At 49.6% G+C, this 17,095-nt stretch overlaps 5 protein-coding genes and 1 pseudogene across 5 annotated transcripts, besides 13 other annotated features; 4 read left to right on the plus strand and 2 right to left on the minus strand.

Annotated features, from left to right (window-relative positions):
* Positions 1-1,847: a sequence feature (heterozygous, non-Esmeraldo-like haplotype).
* Positions 1,523-1,945, minus strand: Tc00.1047053504035.21 (uncharacterized protein; the record flags this gene model as incomplete). Its single annotated transcript, XM_808997.1, has 1 exon — positions 1,523-1,945. The coding sequence occupies one exon, from the start codon at positions 1,943-1,945 to the stop codon at positions 1,523-1,525; it is 423 nt and encodes a 140-aa protein (XP_814090.1).
* Positions 1,848-3,262: a sequence feature (areas not merged during assembly with more than two copies in the genome that could not be assigned to a particular haplotype).
* Tc00.1047053504035.41 lies at positions 2,930-3,565 on the minus strand (annotated as a pseudogene).
* Positions 3,263-4,215: a sequence feature (heterozygous, Esmeraldo-like haplotype).
* Positions 4,216-4,756: a sequence feature (haploid, Esmeraldo-like haplotype).
* Positions 4,359-9,116: a mobile genetic element.
* Positions 4,757-12,933: a sequence feature (areas not merged during assembly with more than two copies in the genome that could not be assigned to a particular haplotype).
* Positions 9,452-13,385: a mobile genetic element.
* Positions 12,934-13,719: a sequence feature (haploid, Esmeraldo-like haplotype).
* Positions 13,646-13,667: a microsatellite.
* Positions 13,720-13,841: a sequence feature (haploid, non-Esmeraldo-like haplotype).
* Positions 13,842-17,030: a sequence feature (heterozygous, Esmeraldo-like haplotype).
* Tc00.1047053504035.60 (hypothetical protein, conserved) lies at positions 13,875-14,669 on the plus strand (the record flags this gene model as incomplete). The annotated part of the gene is made up of 1 exon (XM_808986.1): positions 13,875-14,669. The coding sequence occupies one exon, from the start codon at positions 13,875-13,877 to the stop codon at positions 14,667-14,669; it is 795 nt and encodes a 264-aa protein (XP_814079.1).
* Positions 14,906-15,493, plus strand: Tc00.1047053504035.70 (cyclophilin, putative; the record flags this gene model as incomplete). The annotated part of the gene is made up of 1 exon (XM_808987.1): positions 14,906-15,493. One exon carries the CDS (start codon positions 14,906-14,908, stop codon positions 15,491-15,493), a length of 588 nt encoding a protein of 195 aa, XP_814080.1.
* Positions 15,818-15,860: a microsatellite.
* Tc00.1047053504035.80 (hypothetical protein, conserved) lies at positions 15,879-16,517 on the plus strand (the record flags this gene model as incomplete). The annotated part of the gene is made up of 1 exon (XM_808988.1): positions 15,879-16,517. One exon carries the CDS (start codon positions 15,879-15,881, stop codon positions 16,515-16,517), a length of 639 nt encoding a protein of 212 aa, XP_814081.1.
* Tc00.1047053504035.84 (hypothetical protein, conserved) lies at positions 16,700-16,966 on the plus strand (the record flags this gene model as incomplete). The annotated part of the gene is made up of 1 exon (XM_808995.1): positions 16,700-16,966. One exon carries the CDS (start codon positions 16,700-16,702, stop codon positions 16,964-16,966), a length of 267 nt encoding a protein of 88 aa, XP_814088.1.
* Positions 17,031-17,095: part of a sequence feature (areas merged during assembly that could not be assigned to a particular haplotype. This can correspond to areas where the two haplotypes were merged or to regions with more than two copies in the genome that were merged during assembly.) that runs on past the window's edge.

Below are 17,095 nucleotides of genomic sequence, written 5' to 3' on the forward strand. Positions count from 1 at the left end.
GGCTGTCCCAGCATCTGCGTGATGAATCTCCACAGCCCTCCCTCGGAAACTGTTCAAGAATCCGCATTTATTAGTACCATTCGTCGCTTGGGCCCCGCAGCGATTATCGCGGGTAAACTGAATTTACATCGTGAACCCTGGGACAGACACCCACCCTCAACGACTGAAGGATAAAACTTCGTTGCTATTTTAATTGATTTCAATTTTGGACTGGCAAATGACCCGGCGCAGGCAACACGGATAACGCATCGTAATTTCCCGTCCCCTGACGTGGCCGCGTATCGCGCCCTACGCATCACCCACTGGCAATCCACCCACTACATGGATTCGGACCACTGCTTAATATCTTACTCGGTGGGGGTGGATGATGGCATTCCGCGACTAGCCAACACGCTGCCTCGGCGGGAGAAAGCCACCTCTGCCCTGTGTAAGGCGGATTGGCCTGCTTTCACCTCGTTGTGTGAAACACTCCTTGCCACCGCGTCCACATGGTCGGACATCCGCAGTGGTATCTTACGAGCAGCTGAGCGCCATACCCCGCGCGGCAGCCGTGACAGCCCAAAACAATCTGGACAAACGAAATGGAACAAGCCAAGCCCGCCGCAGAAGCAGCACACGAAGCACACACGTTGCCTCACCAGGAGACAGCCTGCTTCGAGCCGAATTCATCCAAAAAAATGGAGGAACGAAATCAAGCCTTGCGCCGGGACTTCGCTACGCTTCTGGAAGCCCGCGCGAAAAGAATTGAAGCCTCACCCATCCCAAGCTGGCGATATCTCCGCGGCATGGCGGCGCCGCACCCTCAGATCCAAAAGGCACGTCCCTCACCACAGCCGCGATCGACTTCGCCCTGTGGGCACGCATCGTTTTGTCAGAGGAGCAGGAGCACGTCAGGCTGGCAGCAAAGCACCCGCATGCACAACACATCACAAACATCATCACAACCAGAAGCACCAGCAGCACTGCAGACCGTGGGGTGACATGGATCACCTGACGCATGCTGTACTTGAAGGAAGGCACTCCATGGTTTGAAAAGAATAAGAAACACTGACAATATCTCAAAAGAAAAAATAAAAAAAGACAATTTAGGCGTACGCAGTAAAGGCAACCCAATAATCGATAAAAAAAAGGTAATGGGCGCACCAAACCACAACACAAGTAAAAAAGCAAAAACAAAAAGCCGAATCGTGGGACGACCAGCACACACACTCTCACTGCTCCCGTAAAGCAAAACACACACACAGGGAGAGAGAGAGAGAGAGGTCGCCCACTCAATGCAATAAAAACAAAACAGAAACAGTTACGGCGTTCCGCCCATGCAGCCAGGCAGGACGGCAGCGGTGCGTGTGCTGCAAAAAAGAGCACCAACGGGCATGCATGGGTGTGCATGCATATATACAATGGGCACATTATGTTTGTGCTTCGTGGGGTGAGGTGAGGGCGAGAGTCCATGCAAGGGGACACACACAGAGAGTGAGTGAAAGACGAGTGTGTGTGCGGGCGGTGCATGGCGCTCTCTCACTCACTCCCACGCGGCCACCACCGCAGCAGCAGCCGCACACACCACGAAACAGATGGAATCAGTGCGATTGCAGAACTCGCACACCGTCCTGCAAACCAGAAGTTTAAAAAGCAATAAGAAACAAGAATTCCAAAAAAAAAAAAAAGGAAAAAAACCTAGGCTTCTTCGGGGCTCGAACCCGCGCTCCGGATGACATTGTGAGCTTGTTTGCCACTGAGCTAAAAAAAATGTGGTCGCGCGACCCATTTTCACGTAAGGTGTTAATTTCGATCTTCGAACAATCGAGCACATTTGCGTTGTCCCCTGGAAAACGAAAGCGACATGTTTAGGGTGCGCCGCCGCAGCGTGAATACTTCGATTCGTCGTCATATATCTCTCGTCCGGGGCAGCCGCTGCAACTTGGATAATTCGACACGTCGTCATGTATCTCTCGTCCGGGGCCACCGCCCTACTCTTTTTTATTCCCTGCGGCGGCCAACCCCGGCAGTAAGGACAAAAAATAGGATCGCGTTTTTTTTAATGCTTTTCCTGTTTGGGGGGGCGGATCTTTGTTTTCTATGATTGCCCCCTTTTTTTGTCTATTCCAGGTTGGTTTTAGGAGGCTTGATGTGCCTGCTGGGTGATCGCCGGCTTTTTTATTGGTGATTGCGTATTTTTGGCTTACCGGTGTGCCGCTCAGCGCCATTTTGTTTTACTTCTTTTCTGCTTATTGGGGCGTGTTGTTATTCGTCACGCGTCAGCACACACCGAGCAACATGTCAAAAAAACAAAACGCAGGCTTCTTCGCCCCTCGCGAGGGCCTCCGCAGCCACAATCCTGTGCGTGCGTGCATTCTCAGCGTTTTAAACACGGCATGTGTGTGCATGTGCTTGTGTGTTTGGCAGCGCCTATAATTGCAGAGCAGCTGTGCGCCACAAGAGAGTCAGAAGAAAGCAACGGCAGAGAGAGGCAGATAGCACACACGCACAAATTACTCATATCATCACACACAAACACACACACGCAGCCCGCGGAATTGGTGCTCTCAACCACAAAACAATGAAAAACAAAACAAAAAGCCGAAGCGTGGGACGACCAGCACACACACTCTCACTGCTCCCGTAAAGCAAAACACACACACAGGGAGAGAGAGAGAGAGAGGTCGCCCACTCAATGCAATAAAAACAAAACAGAAACAGTTACGGTGCTCCGCCCATGCAGTCAGGCAGGACGGCAGCGGTGCGTGTCGTGCAAAAGAGAGCACCAACGGGCCTGCATGGGTGTGCATGCAATATATACAATGGGCACATTATGTGTGTGCTTCGTGGGATGAGGTGAGGGCGAGAGTCCATGCAAGGGGACACACACAGAGAGTGGGTGAAAGACGAGTGTGTGTGCGGGCGGTGCATGGCGCTCTCTCCCTCACTCTCACGCGGCCACCACCGCAGCAGCAGCCGCACACGCAACAAAAAGAAGCAAAAGAGGGGAGGTGGTGTGGGCGGCCGCGGTGATGCCCTCGCTGTCGGCAGTCTTCGTGATATTTTTCACAGCTGCGGTTTCGACTGCTTTTTCCTTTGTATTGCCGTGCTCCTTTTCATCTTCTTTTCCTTCTCCTCTCCCTGCAACATCGGATTCCGGTGCATTCTTCGGCGTCCCCTCATTACTGGTGGTATTGCTGACAGCTGAATCTGATGGTGGCCCTTGCGGTGTTGGGAGTTCGACGGGCTCATCTGGAATGGCAGCGTAATACGTACACATATCCTTAACATCAGGGCCATGAATTTCGCTCAGCGTCTTATTATAAAAAGTGTCTCAAATCCCATTCATCGCAAAGTTTATGCATCTCTTCATCGCTGGCACATTCACCGTCCCATTCTTTGTATTGTCCGTCTCGCATTCTTCGTGCGTCAGGACATACCAATTCAAGATAATTTTGTCAGCAGGTGTTGTCTTACTGGCAGCACCATTGGCAGAAGCTTCCGCCTCGTTGGCAAAGCCACCGCCGGCACCGCACCACAGCACGCAGAGGGCACACACCAGCAGCACACGGCCGGTCATCATCATCGCCATCACTCCTGTCACTTGCGTGTAGCCTTCAGCACAAACTAACTCCCCATCAACGCAGTGTGAAAATCAAATGGAGAAATACAAGGCCGCTACACCACACACAGCCACCGCACAATAAGAAACGATGGCAGCAGCTTGCCCACAAAACATGAGACAGTTGGAATCAGTAAAAAGGCAAAAACACACACCACCTTGCAAACCAGAAATAAAAATAGATAAATAAAAACTGGACTTAGAGTCCGGCAGTGCTCCCGGAAAGAATGAAGATAATTCATTTGGAAGGACTTTTATTTCATGTGCCATGCGGCGCAATATAGATGACCGTGTGTTTGTGTATACATATTCCTTGGAAAAAATGGTAGAAGCAAAACAATCTAGAAGAGATCGTACTGTTCCACGAGCCCACACAACATCCCTCACATTTCATTGCGGCATCCGGCCTGTTCCTCCAATCCTCCTTTCGTGCAGTCCGTGGGACACACGGCAATGAGGCCGGCACAGCGAGTGGACAAAAAGAGAAAAAACACAGAAAACACGTCGCACATAATACCGTGTAGAGCAGTTAAACAGCCGAAGGGAAAGCACAAAGGTAAGTATTATTCCAATAAAACACAAACAGCAAAAGAAGAAAGGAAACAAGCAAAAAAACTTGGAATGAGGCCCTTGACAAAATTCGGTGAGCCCCAGCGATGAATTCGCACCTTGTCGCGTTGCCGGGCTCTGGTTGCATGTAGGAACTCCGCTGCGCTGCGTTGCGGCGAGCACGACGGAGACCAAGACGACTCCACCCCCCTGGCTCAGCCGGCCACCTCAACGTGGCGCCAGGGTCCAGCACTCTTTGCTAGAGAGGAAGCTAAGCGCCTGCCGCCCATCCGCTGCACGCGGAGAGGCAGTAGGCGCCGCACAAACGGGTCGGAAGGGCACCAGATGGAGCCATGTACATGGCTGCCCGCGGAGCGGTATTTCCATCCGCTGCTGAATTCCATCGGCGCTTATCAGCGCTATACATACTGTTTGCGTGCCGTATGTGACGCGCAACGACAAAAGCTACTGCTAAGCAAAGGCATTGAGCAGAACCCAGGCCCCACAGCAGTACTCCAGATGAACGTTTCTTGCCTCACGCCGTCAAAATTCGCAACATTAATGGCGCAAGGAGCAGACATAATAGCCATCCAGGAGACTTGGAAGTCGTCGGAGCAGATCGCCAGCATGCATACTGGAGATTATGCGCTCTATGCACAGTCGCGCATCGGCAAGGGAGGCGGTGTGGCGGTGCTGGTGCGGAAAACTCTCCGCTCCAAGCGTATACCTCTCACCATCCCCCAGCATGACACCAGCCTTGAAGTGGTGGTGGTCCAGGTTGCTCTGGACCAGAACCGTGATCTTATTGTAGCGAGTGCCTATATGAGACCACCACCGCAAGTAACGCAATCCTTCAGGCGGTTACTAAACTGCCTTCCAGCCTCGTCGCCGCTCCTGCTGTGCGGGGATTTCAACATGCATCACCCACAGTGGGAGCCATTCTTGGAGTCTTCTCCAAGCGAGGTTGCTGCAGAATTTTTAGAACTGTGCACGGATGCGGGACTCACCTTGGTTAACACCCCTGGTGAGATCACGTATGCTCGTGGCACAAGAGAACGATCCTGTATCGATCTGACATGGTCAAAGCATTTGACTGTGTCAGATTGGACAGCTTCTGTGTCGCCACTCAGTGATCATTACATGCTAACATTTACGCTGCATCAGGCATTTAAGGATACTATACCTTCGGCACCCCCTTCGGCACCTAGGATATTCTACAGTTGGGGGAAGTGTAAATGGGATTTATTCATCAAGGACTTCGACGCACAACTTCCGGCATATGACTATAAAAAGCAGTCCACCGGCATTAAAGCTTTCACGAGAGCGCTTATTACTTCGTATCGACGACATTGCCCCCGCGGCATGCACAAGGATGGTCCCAGGCTTTGGGACGACACTCTCATGGAGGCAGAGCGGATTGCTACCGACAGCAAGGCCTGCTATCTACAGTTACCGACGCCCGACCGTGAAGCAGAAATGCAACGGACAAGGAGTCAATTCTTCCTCCTACTCCGAGAGCGCTTGCGCAACACGTATCCACGTCGCATCAGCAAGTTAAATCCAGGCGAACCACTTGCATGGGAATACAGTTCCGGACGAAAAAGGGCATCACTTCCACCTCCTACATCATTGTTGTTGGGAGATGGTCAACACACTTATAAAACAGCAAGGAGAGCAGCGAATGCTCTCAATCGTATCCTTTTTCCACTTCACCCCTCTCACAAGGCAGTAAGGTTTTCCAAAGGCATCAAAAGACAGAACCCATCTTTGGGCATTGCTTCTTCTTCTCTTTTTGGGCAGCAGAACAACTACGAGTCTGCCGCTACATCTAATTCAGTTTTTTCATTCTCATCTAGTTCAGAGCCACAAGATAACAACGAAGCTGCCACCACATCTGGTTTAGTTGCTCATCTTCACTCCCCTCTTGATGCACCTTTTAATCGTACGGAACTGCTTGCCGCACTACGTAATACGCCGTATGGCAAGGCCCCCGGACCGGATGAAGTCTACAGTGAGGCGCTACGACATATTTCGTCAAAGGGTCTTCGATTCCTTCTTCGTTGCATTAACCACAGCTGGACGACAGGTACGATCCCGGCTGAGTGGAGACGTGCTACCATCGTCCCACTCTTAAAACCCGGTAAGTCGCCGGAACTGCTTGAGTCATATCGACCCATCAGCCTTACTTCCATTGTGAGTGAGGTTGCTGAGAAAATGGTGCTGAAGAGATTGCTTTGGGTGTGGACGCCTCACCCCCACCAGTATGCATATCGTAGTATGCGTACTACGACGATGCGGCTGGCACACCTGGTACACGAAGTGGAGCATAATAGAAATCATTATTTCCAAGTGAACCTTCCCAAGAAGAGCGGTATTGGTAATCAACTCCACTACAGACCCCATCGGACTCTGCTGGTGTTGGTTGACTCCAGCAAGGCCTTTGACTCCATAGATCATCGAGTCCTCAGTCGCTTGCTAGCTAATATTCCGGGGGTGAATTGTAGAAGGTGGCTTAGAAACTTTCTATGTGGTCGCTACGCGAAGACGCGAGTCGGTAGCAGACACGGCGATCGGCGTCCCATGCTGCGAGGAGCTCCTCAGGGGTCCGTGCTGGGACCATATTTGTTCTCCCTTTACGTACACCCACTTCTCAATCTGCTGAACAGCTTTGCGGGTGTCACAGCAGACATGTATGCGGATGACCTCTCTATTATCGTTAAGGGGCAGTCCCGGGAAGACGCCATTCCCACTGCCAACATGGTTCTTAAAAAACTGCATGCGTGGAGTCAGGAAAATGGCCTGGCCATCAACCCGTCAAAGTGTGAAGCCGCCTGTTTCACGCTCTCCGCGCGCACGGAGTCAGATTATGATCGTGAAGGAAAGTGGCCCCTGGTAGTGGCTGGATGTGAAATCCCAGTCATGACCATGGGGGCATCGCGAACTACGAAGCTTCTTGGCATGGATCTCGATCCACGACTGACGCTAAATGTGGCGGCCACCAAGCAATGCGCTGCCACTTCGCAACGGATATCGCATCTACGCTGCATAGCGCATAAAGAGGCGGGACCATCTCCACATGACCTACGCACGTTCGTCATCGGATACGGTGCTCCCAAATTACGCTATGGCAGCGAGCTCATATGGGCAGTAGCGACGGATTCAGCGAAGAATGAGATGCAGAAGACGTATGCAACCCTGGCACGCATTGTCAGCGGAGTTCCGAGCACTGTCGACCCGGAATCCGCACTTCTAGAGGCTAATATGCCGCCGCTTCACGTCCTTTGCCTGCGCGCGCGGCTCTCCATATTTGAGAACACACGCGCATGTCGGATGGACTGCATGCGGAGACCTCCGCCTGAGCCACCGCCTCGCGCAGGTTTCCGCATCTCGCCATTATCTCGGGACGAGCTATATGCCTTCGTAGACGCATACACAAAGGACTATGGCGTCACTCAGAGCTCACCGCGCGAAGAGCGGTTCTTTCGCAGCTCCATTCCTCCCTGGTTTGCGGCCTCCGCACACCGGGTCACCATTGGCGTGGAACTTCCGATGGACTCCCCAATAACTGACGAGGAAGAGCTGATACGGGAAAAGCGCAGAGTCAGCGAAGAGGCTCTAGCGCTGCACAGCCATCGTTCGTGGATACTCGCGACGGATGGCGGTGTAGTCGTTCCCAAGCCAGCCGGGGTTGGAATCCCGCTTTCATCCCTCAATTCATCGGGGATAATAGAAAAGGCCAGTATAAACTGCGGTGCACGCCCATGCAGTTACAGGACGGAATCCCGTGCGCTGCTTCTAGCCCTGGAGAAGCTGATTATCCCTCGCATCCAGCACAGGCATAAAACCCTGCTTGTGGTTACAGACAGTCAGTCTCTTCTTGCGGCTTTAAATAAGGGCCCTCTCAGTCAGACAGACTGGACGGAGGATCAGATCTGGCAACGTCTCTTGACACTGACGTGTGCTGGCTGGTCTGTGCACCTGCAGTTTTGTTACGGACATTGTGGAATACATGCTAACGAGCTTGCAGATCAGTATGCGACGCAGACTATGGAGACTGGACAATACACGGAGCAAGGAATTGCACCTTTATGGCATACGGATCTGCTGACATGTTTTACTACCCAGCTCACCAATAAGTGGCGTAGTACCATTCGTCAAGACACTCATCGCTACTTGCTTTGCGGCACAAGGCCATCAGATCTTAGCGGTAAGGACCTGATCACTCAGGAAGTTCTTCACCGTCAAGAACTGGTTCACCTCGCTAGGGCAAGGTGCGGTGAATCTGAGCCCTGGGGCCGACTATACTGGGCTGTGAGAGATTGCACGAACCAATGCCGTTTCTGCAACATCTCACCAGAACAGTCTGCATATATGCGCTCTAACAACGATCCAACTGCACCGGGGATGGACACTGTTCTCCCGTCGGCAAGGGACGAAGACGTCTCTCCAGTAAGGAGACGGACCATCACACGTCGTCGGAAGGAGAAATGTCCGTACTGTGATTCTACATTGACGGGATTCTCGAATCTCGTCAATCACTGTCGGTCATTTCACCCGGAACATCCTCCACCGCTTCCCGAGCTCAAATGCGATTTCTGTGACATGGTTTTCCCCACACGGAGAAGCACCGCACAGTACAGAAGTCGCTGCGCACACAACCCAGACGCCACTCGACATCTAAACAGCAGTGCCAGGAGGCGATCTCTGCTACCTCAGGATCAGCCAGCTTCCACAAGCACGCCAATTGGCCCGCAGGAAACCTTGCACCATCTGCTTCTAGAATGCCCAGGCACCTTGGCTGTGCGCCAACGGCTGGGCATTGAACAGGACCTTCGCCTCGGAAAATTCTCTCAATGGCAGTTGCTTCATGGCAGGAAACTTTTGTCGCTGCTCGACCACCTCTTCGGCACTCAGATGGCATTGTATAGCTAGACGCGCTGGTAAGAGTAGAAAAAAAAAAAAAAAAACGACTCCACCCCTCGAGAAGGTTCCACGCCATGCCCGGTGTGGGGAGGTGAAGCGGTCTGCCTGCAGACTGTCGGACAAAACTGTACGACCGTTTCGCTGCGGTCATTCCGTTGATATCGCCCGTGGCGGTGACGTTCACAACAATTCCGGCCCCGAGGTGGATGGCTACATCACTATTTGGCAGCTTAACATTGCAGGCCTCTCTTCCGTAAAAAATATTGCGTTTTCTTTGCGATGAGAGCTGCCCCAACCTGACATCGTTCTTCTCCAGGAAATAAATACTCGAAGCGCCATAGAGGCAAAACTATATGGCTGTAATGGCTTTCTTCGCGCCGCACTGGGCGCGGTGGTGGCGTTGCCATTCGGGTGCGCCACTCTCTACTGTGCGAGCGCCCGACGCTCCCTGGCACTGACCTCCTGGAGGCCATTGCTGTCCGTGTGTTTCCACAGGGCTGTCCCAGCATCTGCGTGATGAATCTCCACAGCCCTCCCTCGGAAACTGTTCAAGAATCCGCATTTATTAGTACCATTCGTCGCTTGGGCCCCGCAGCGATTATCGCGGGTAAACTGAATTTACATCGTGAACCCTGGGACAGACACCCACCCTCAACGACTGAAGGATAAAACTTCGTTGCTATTTTAATTGATTTCAATTTTGGACTGGCAAATGACCCGGCGCAGGCAACACGGATAACGCATCGTAATTTCCCGTCCCCTGACGTGGCCGCGTATCGCGCCCTACGCATCACCCACTGGCAATCCACCCACTACATGGATTCGGACCACTGCTTAATATCTTACTCGGTGGGGGTGGATGATGGCATTCCGCGACTAGCCAACACGCTGCCTCGGCGGGAGAAAGCCACCTCTGCCCTGTGTAAGGCGGATTGGCCTGCTTTCACCTCGTTGTGTGAAACACTCCTTGCCACCGCGTCCACATGGTCGGACATCCGCAGTGGTATCTTACGAGCAGCTGAGCGCCATACCCCGCGCGGCAGCCGTGACAGCCCAAAACAATCTGGACAAACGAAATGGAACAAGCCAAGCCCGCCGCAGAAGCAGCACACGAAGCACACACGTTGCCTCACCAGGAGACAGCCTGCTTCGAGCCGAATTCATCCAAAAAAATGGAGGAACGAAATCAAGCCTTACGCCGGGACTTCGCTACGCTTCTGGAAGACCGCGCGAAAAGAATTGGAGCCTCACCCATTCCAAGCTGGCGATATCTCCGCGGCATGGTGGCGCCGCACCCTCATCCTCTGGAATCGGTTGTGCTCCGCACTGAACTTGGCCGCGTTTGTGTCCTGCCTCGGCAACAGGCGAATCTGCTCGTCCATCATTTTGTGCGGTTTCACGTGCCACATTACCTTATACTGCTGCTGCTGCTCGCCGCACTCCATTGCCCCCTGGTGACCGGGAAGTGGATCAACCTCTCACGCCGTATGAACTTGACGTGGCCATCTGCGACTCTTCGCTCGGCTCAGCCTCTGGCCACGACAACATATTGAATGAATTCCTGCACCATCTCGGGTCCCTTTGCGCGCGGCACGCTTATAACGATGGTCCACAACTCCTTCGCAAATGGCAGCCTGCCTGGCTCCTGGAATACGGTGGACACTATTCCTATCCCCAAACCTGGGAAGGATCCATGCCGCCCAGAGATTCACAGAACTGTCACGCCGCTCTCTGTTTTACTAAACCGAGGAATGATTCACCGCCGTCTGTCAGCGTTATTGCCGCACCACCCACGTCAAATTGGATTTACACCTTCGCGTTCAACATCGGACGTGGTGAAACTTGTTATCGATAAATTACCCGTGGATTGCGTGAGTTTAGCACTGTGGAGTATGAGCGCCCTGGAGGCGGCGCCTTCACACGACACCCTCGTCGCCATCACTCGCTCGTGTCCTTGATTGATTTTTCGACTGCGGTCGACACCATTGACAATGGGAATTTATTCGGCATGCTTGACAGACTCCCGCACCTTGGCCCTCGAACCAAACGCTGGCTGCACAACTACCTGCGGGGCCGCTATGTTAGGGTATGCGCTCGCGAACAGCACTCCCGGAAACATCTCACCTCAGCCGGAGTACCACAAGGCAGCGTCCCGGGACCCCAACTCTTCCTCTACTGTGTGGATGATTTGCTGCGCCGCATGGAGAACATCTATTCTGCCTCCGCACTCATGTACGCTGACGACCTCGCACTTGTTGCCTCAGGTGCGGACATTCATGCATGTGCTGCGGCAATGCAACCCGCCCTTTCCCTTGTATCGACATGGGCTGCCAAGCACAGCCTAAAAATTCAACGTTGGTAAGAGCGAATCTGCTCTATTCCACATCTCTTCACACACGGTCTGAAGAGGACATGGTCTATCTCCGTCTTGGCAATGGGAACCTACGTATTCAGTCCCGCCCAGTGCGCTTGCTTGGCACCACGGTTGAACAAATTCTTAATTGTGGTCCGCACGCTTCCACCGCTGCAAAGCAGACCATGCCACGTCGTTACCAATTACGGCCGGCCGCACAGGCTGGTGCGTCCCATCACGCCATGCGATCCTTTTCGATTGGATACGTCCATGGTGTGTCACTATATGGTGGCAAGGCAATTCTCCCATTCTTCGCCCACACCTGCCTCCATAATATGGAAGTACTGTACCGCGACAGTTGTACAACATCCCTTGGCATTAGTGCACCAACGGAAGATACATCTGTCTGCTTGAAAGCCAATCTTCTCCCGCTCCGGAAGATACTTTGGCGTCGCGCAATCACACAACACGAACGCCACGTACGTTTCCATAATCACGAGGATTCGCGCTCCCTTATCTACTCGGAACCTATGCCGCCATTCATGCATGGGAAAGTGAAAGCGGCAACATCGATCCCGCTTCCAAAAAATGCCGTTATTAATGGATTAGAACGCGTATGTGGTACTATTGGGATACCGCACAACCACAATCAAGCTCCTCCTATTACACAACATCGAATTATTCCCTGCGACGCCGTGAGTAGCAATAACGTGGAATTTTATCAGCCACGCTTTGCCAAAGACGTCTCTGACGATGTCAAGCGCACGGCTTTTGATTCCCTTTACTCCTCTCTAGGAGATTATTATTTTGAATTATGGACGGTCGCTTCTTCATCTCTCGCTGAACTCGCATCCGGATCCGCTGCACTATTATACGGCCCCACAAAGAAAAATGATCTCCCTGTGGGGGTCCATCGTGCAGCAGCTGGCAGACTCGCATGCTCATATAGAGCAGAGTGCCTTGCCATTGAAAATGGCTTTAGACATCTCATAATCCCTCGTCTGGAAACATCCCAATCGCCCACACGAGTCCTGGTTGCTACAAACTCCCTTTCGGCAATTGAGGCACTCCGCATTGCCCCACTGGCCGTGCGAGAATGCGTTGCTGAAGAGATTTGAGTTATGCTGCTTTCCTTGGTGAAGCGAGGTCGCCCTGCAGACCTTATATTTTCCCCATCGCACTGCGGTATCCCACGCAATGAGGCCGCTGACGAAGAAGCCACGATTGCACGATCCCTGCAGCAATGAGGCATCCCAATCTGGCACGTGGAATTCCTTGCCGCCGTCAAGAGGTTGTACTGGAAGGAGGTCGAGGAGGAAGAAGAAGTCGCACACCGCACGCCAGGCGCTCGTCGGTGTAAAAAAAGCATTCCTAGTGTCCAGGCAGAAATCGGGCATCGAATCAGGAATTCGTGCGCAGGTGCAATGCGACTCCTGCCCACTCCTCGAAATACCGGCACGCGCCCTGCAGATCACAAGCAACCCTTTATGTCGGTGGTGCCGTCCCTCTCACACTGAAGAGACAGGACCGCCCCGACCTCCTCCGGAACCACCACCTGGCGTGTCCACGGCACCTCCTCGGAGAATGAAAAGCGGCGGATCAACGTCGCCCTGCCCAAGCTGCATCAGCGTCTTCTCGTCCGTCCACAATATGAAGGCACACGCCCGACGCACTAACCCTGGCACTCCAATCGTTGCAGAAGACCTCACATGTGGATCCTGCGACAGCTCCACGGTCTTCCCAACAAGCGCCTCACGCGCAGGTCACTGCCGAAAATGTCGAGCGTATCAACGAGCAAAAAACGGACAACGCAACTCTGCAAGCTCCAATGACAGCCGTAGCCCTTCAGCCACTCCTCCACCGCAACCCCCCACCAGCCGCTGAGCCCCCGACAATCCACGGGAGGCCCTGCCCCACACGCTGTGGGAATGCCGCCGTCCTCGACAACTGAGCATCCGACTATTTGGAGAAAATCCATGTCGCATGACAGCGTTATTCGAGACGGGAAAGTCGGCCGCGTTTCTACGGAGAGCTCTCGGGCGATCAATGAATATTGACCATTTTGTAAAGCGAGAAAAAGAATATGTGCAGTGTCAATGTGGTTGATTTTTCTCTGATTTTCAATTGTGAGTTCCCTTTTTTTGGTGTTTACGGGGTTGCCTGAATATTTGTTTAAACTAGGAGTAAGAGTAAACTTTTTTTCTCTGCGAAATTGGGATTATATATATATATATATATATAATTTGCTGGTATTTTTTGTGTCGGGTATTTTGTTGTTTTTTATATTTTTCAAATTGAAATGAATGTTGAGTTTGTTTCTTCAACTATGGTTATTAATGTTATTATAGTTGTACGTAGTTGCTGGTTTTCTATTATGCTTTTTTAAATTTTCTTTCTGGGTTGTGGACAAAGAGTATTTATTCCTGTTTTTTGAGTTTTCAATTTGACATGTCAAAGACGCAGAATGGAGTGGGTAATGATCCACAGCTTCAAGCGGTCAACGCATTTACAGAGCCTCAGTCACTACTCGATATAATGCTGAAGAATTTCTATTCAGTGGAACGACAAGCGGCGGATCCATTTTTGCTTAGAGTCGTTATAGCTGGTAAAAAGAAGGAAAGTGCTGGTCGTTCTGTTGGATCGCTTCTGCCGGAACTTCTGAATGTAGCTGTGGATACAAGTGAGAATCCTTTATGTGAGGAAAGCGAAAAGTCCGCAAAAAATTTTGCTGTGCTTGTTGAGTATGATGATTATTTTATTGAACTTATTGAAGGATTTGAAAGGCATATTATCATTTTTCTAAAGCTTTTAGAAAAGCACTGCGCACAGAAAGAAGATATTATTTGCTATGATGTACGGCTGTTGTATTTGGTTGATGATGTCCCGTCACCAATAACATCCTTTTTTGTGCACATCGACAAAGTGCCTGCTATGAGTACAGAGGATGAGCCTCAGGATAGTACGGATGAAGAGATTGCCGATACGATTGCAGAGGATGTTAAAAATCTGATGAAGCTTTTGAATATGGTGGCGGATGAACCAAGTGCCAAACGCAAGCTATTCTTGGATAACCTTAGAGTGACTCATCCCCTACTTTTTCCCCGCAAATCAATGTTAAAAAAGTATCTGGAAAGCGACATTTTTTTTACGCTTTCAGAGTATATTGACGTCTATGGAAAAATATCAGGATTTACCAGAGATATTGAGTTAAATCATCCTGTTGTAGATTCATTAAAATGTTGATGGTGTATTTATCTTTGCGTTTCTGGCCCATGATTTGATCTAAAAAGAGATGTACATAAATACACATTTGGTGTTTCATTGGCCAGGTGGTTTTTAGTAATAATCTGTAGAGAGATTTGTTGATGTTTGTACATTGCAAATTGTTTAAATTTTGACTTTTGTTTATATTACCTTTATTTATTTATTTTTTACTTTTTTCCTTTTTTTCCGCATTGAAAAGCGGGGGTGCAGATAGAATGCCATCAAAACGGGCCACAAGGGTTCAAAAGCTTCACGAAGGAACAGGGGATGACAATCTTCCAGTTTTTTCTATTTTTATTGAGAAGGAAGGAGAGGGTCAATATGGCCGAATTGATATAGAGATTTTTGTGAATAAGGTTCCCAAATCTTGCGAGATTTTTTTGCACAGTTGTCCAGCCGCATTAACTGGGGATAAAAGAGTTAGTAAACCAAGCTTGGTCAGACAACACCGTTTTCTTCGTCTTACTAACGAAGGCCTTCAAGTAGGTGAACGTCCGGTATCTCGGTTGGTTTCCCTCTCTGATATTGAGAATGAAATAGGACGTGTAAATCACGGAATTGGAGTTGTTTCACTCTGTCGCTCATCTAATACTTTTGATGAGTCCTTTTTTTTTTGTCTAACTGATAATCGTACTGAACTTGAATCTTTAGACAAAAGGCATACCGCGTTTGGAAGAGTGGTTTATGGTTTGGAGTTGCTCTTTCTACTACGAGATGCTCTCATACCCTATGTAAAAGAAGGTTGTGTCATTGAGGGAAGCCCTTATGCAATTTCAGATATTTTACCGAAGGCAGCTACGTAGGCTTATACCCTATGTAAAAGAAGGTTGTGTCATTGAGGGAAGCCCTTATGCAATTTCAGATATTTTACCGAAGGCAGCTACGTAGGCTTACCTCCGTTTTTTTTTTTCTATTCTTCCACATTATTTTCTTTAATTTTATTTTACTATAATGTCTATTTTGAGAGAAAAATGAGTTTTGTACATGTTATTTATCTTGTGGGTTTAAAAGGATTATCAAAAACATTTGTTATATTTGCATTGTTTTCTACTTTTTTTTCTCTTTCTCTCTCTGTGTGTGTCTGTGTAATCCTTTTTTTTTTTTTTTTGTAATTCTATTTTACTGTGATAAATAAATAAATAAATAAATAAATAAATATATATATATATATATTTGGCCGGCAAAAGTATGAGCCATAATGGTCTAGTTAGCGAAAGTGTGGTAGCAGCCCTAAATATGGAGCTTATTTCTTATGTCGTTGTGCGCCACACTCTTCGTGGAGAAGATAGTTTAATTGACAATTCAGGAAATGAAATTGAATTAAATATTCATAAAGGTCTTGAAGGTTTGGGACTGTTGGTAGGTCTACGCTTGTCCGAGCGACTTCTATATCGTCAGCCATCTTTTGGTGAGTGGACTCCACCGGGTGTATCGCAATTTGTTGCCCGGCAGTTTTGGAAGACTGCATTTGGGAAAAGAATTGATAGATTGATGCATATGAATGACATTTATTTTTGTCTTATTGACAAAAACTTTCAATGGCTTCAGGGCTTCCCCAAGATGAGAGGCGAGCGCATAGTTTCCACGACGGTGTTATCAGCTTATGGTTATTCAGGGGAAACGGTAGCCGAGGATGAGGGTGCCTCACCTCGAACTGAACGGCTGGGAAGTGTACCAATTCACAAGGACGTTTTGATTTATACAGTTGGAATATTGAAAGGTCTTATCCGTGTCATGTATCCTACGGGATCTATTGAAATTCATGCTAACCTGAACAATGAAAACGAAACCCAGTTTGTGCTTGATTTTAGATCTCCCACTGCATGAATTGGAATTTAATAGGGAGGTTATTATAAATATAAATAATGTGAAAGACGGAGATGATGAGACCACAATGAGGCTTTCAAAAAAAAGCAAATAACTGAATTGATTTTGGAACTGGCGTTCAACCCTTTCTTTTTTCTTTTTTTTCCCCCATTGTTGCATTTATTTATTAAGAAAAGGTTAATATGCTCCGCTCATATGGAAAGCGCTTCTCGGCGTACGGTCAGATGCAGGTTCGCCACTTTACTTCCCTTCAAGTTGAAAAGCCGTGCGCCACGCTTGCAGAGAAGATAGTTCGAGGTAAGGAATGCACGGTATTTTACCGACATCCTGTTTACGTTATGTCTCGAGAGAAAATGTTGAATACGATATGGATTGACTGCGGGATTTTCAGTCTTTCTTGGAAGGCATTATTGCCATACTTTGTTCTTGCTTGTTTCTTCAAGGCATAGTAGACGAAATGAAAATTGTAGGAGAAAGATGGTAAAAAAAAAGAAAAAGAATTATTGGGACGGTTTTTCTTTCTCCCCTTATTGTTTTTGGATAAATATCACTATGGCGCGTCTCAAAATTTTATTTTG

This window comes from Trypanosoma cruzi, genomic scaffold, assembly GCF_000209065.1.
Source record: "Trypanosoma cruzi strain CL Brener 1047053516885 genomic scaffold, whole genome shotgun sequence".
Lineage (NCBI taxonomy): Eukaryota > Euglenozoa > Kinetoplastea > Trypanosomatida > Trypanosomatidae > Trypanosoma > Trypanosoma cruzi.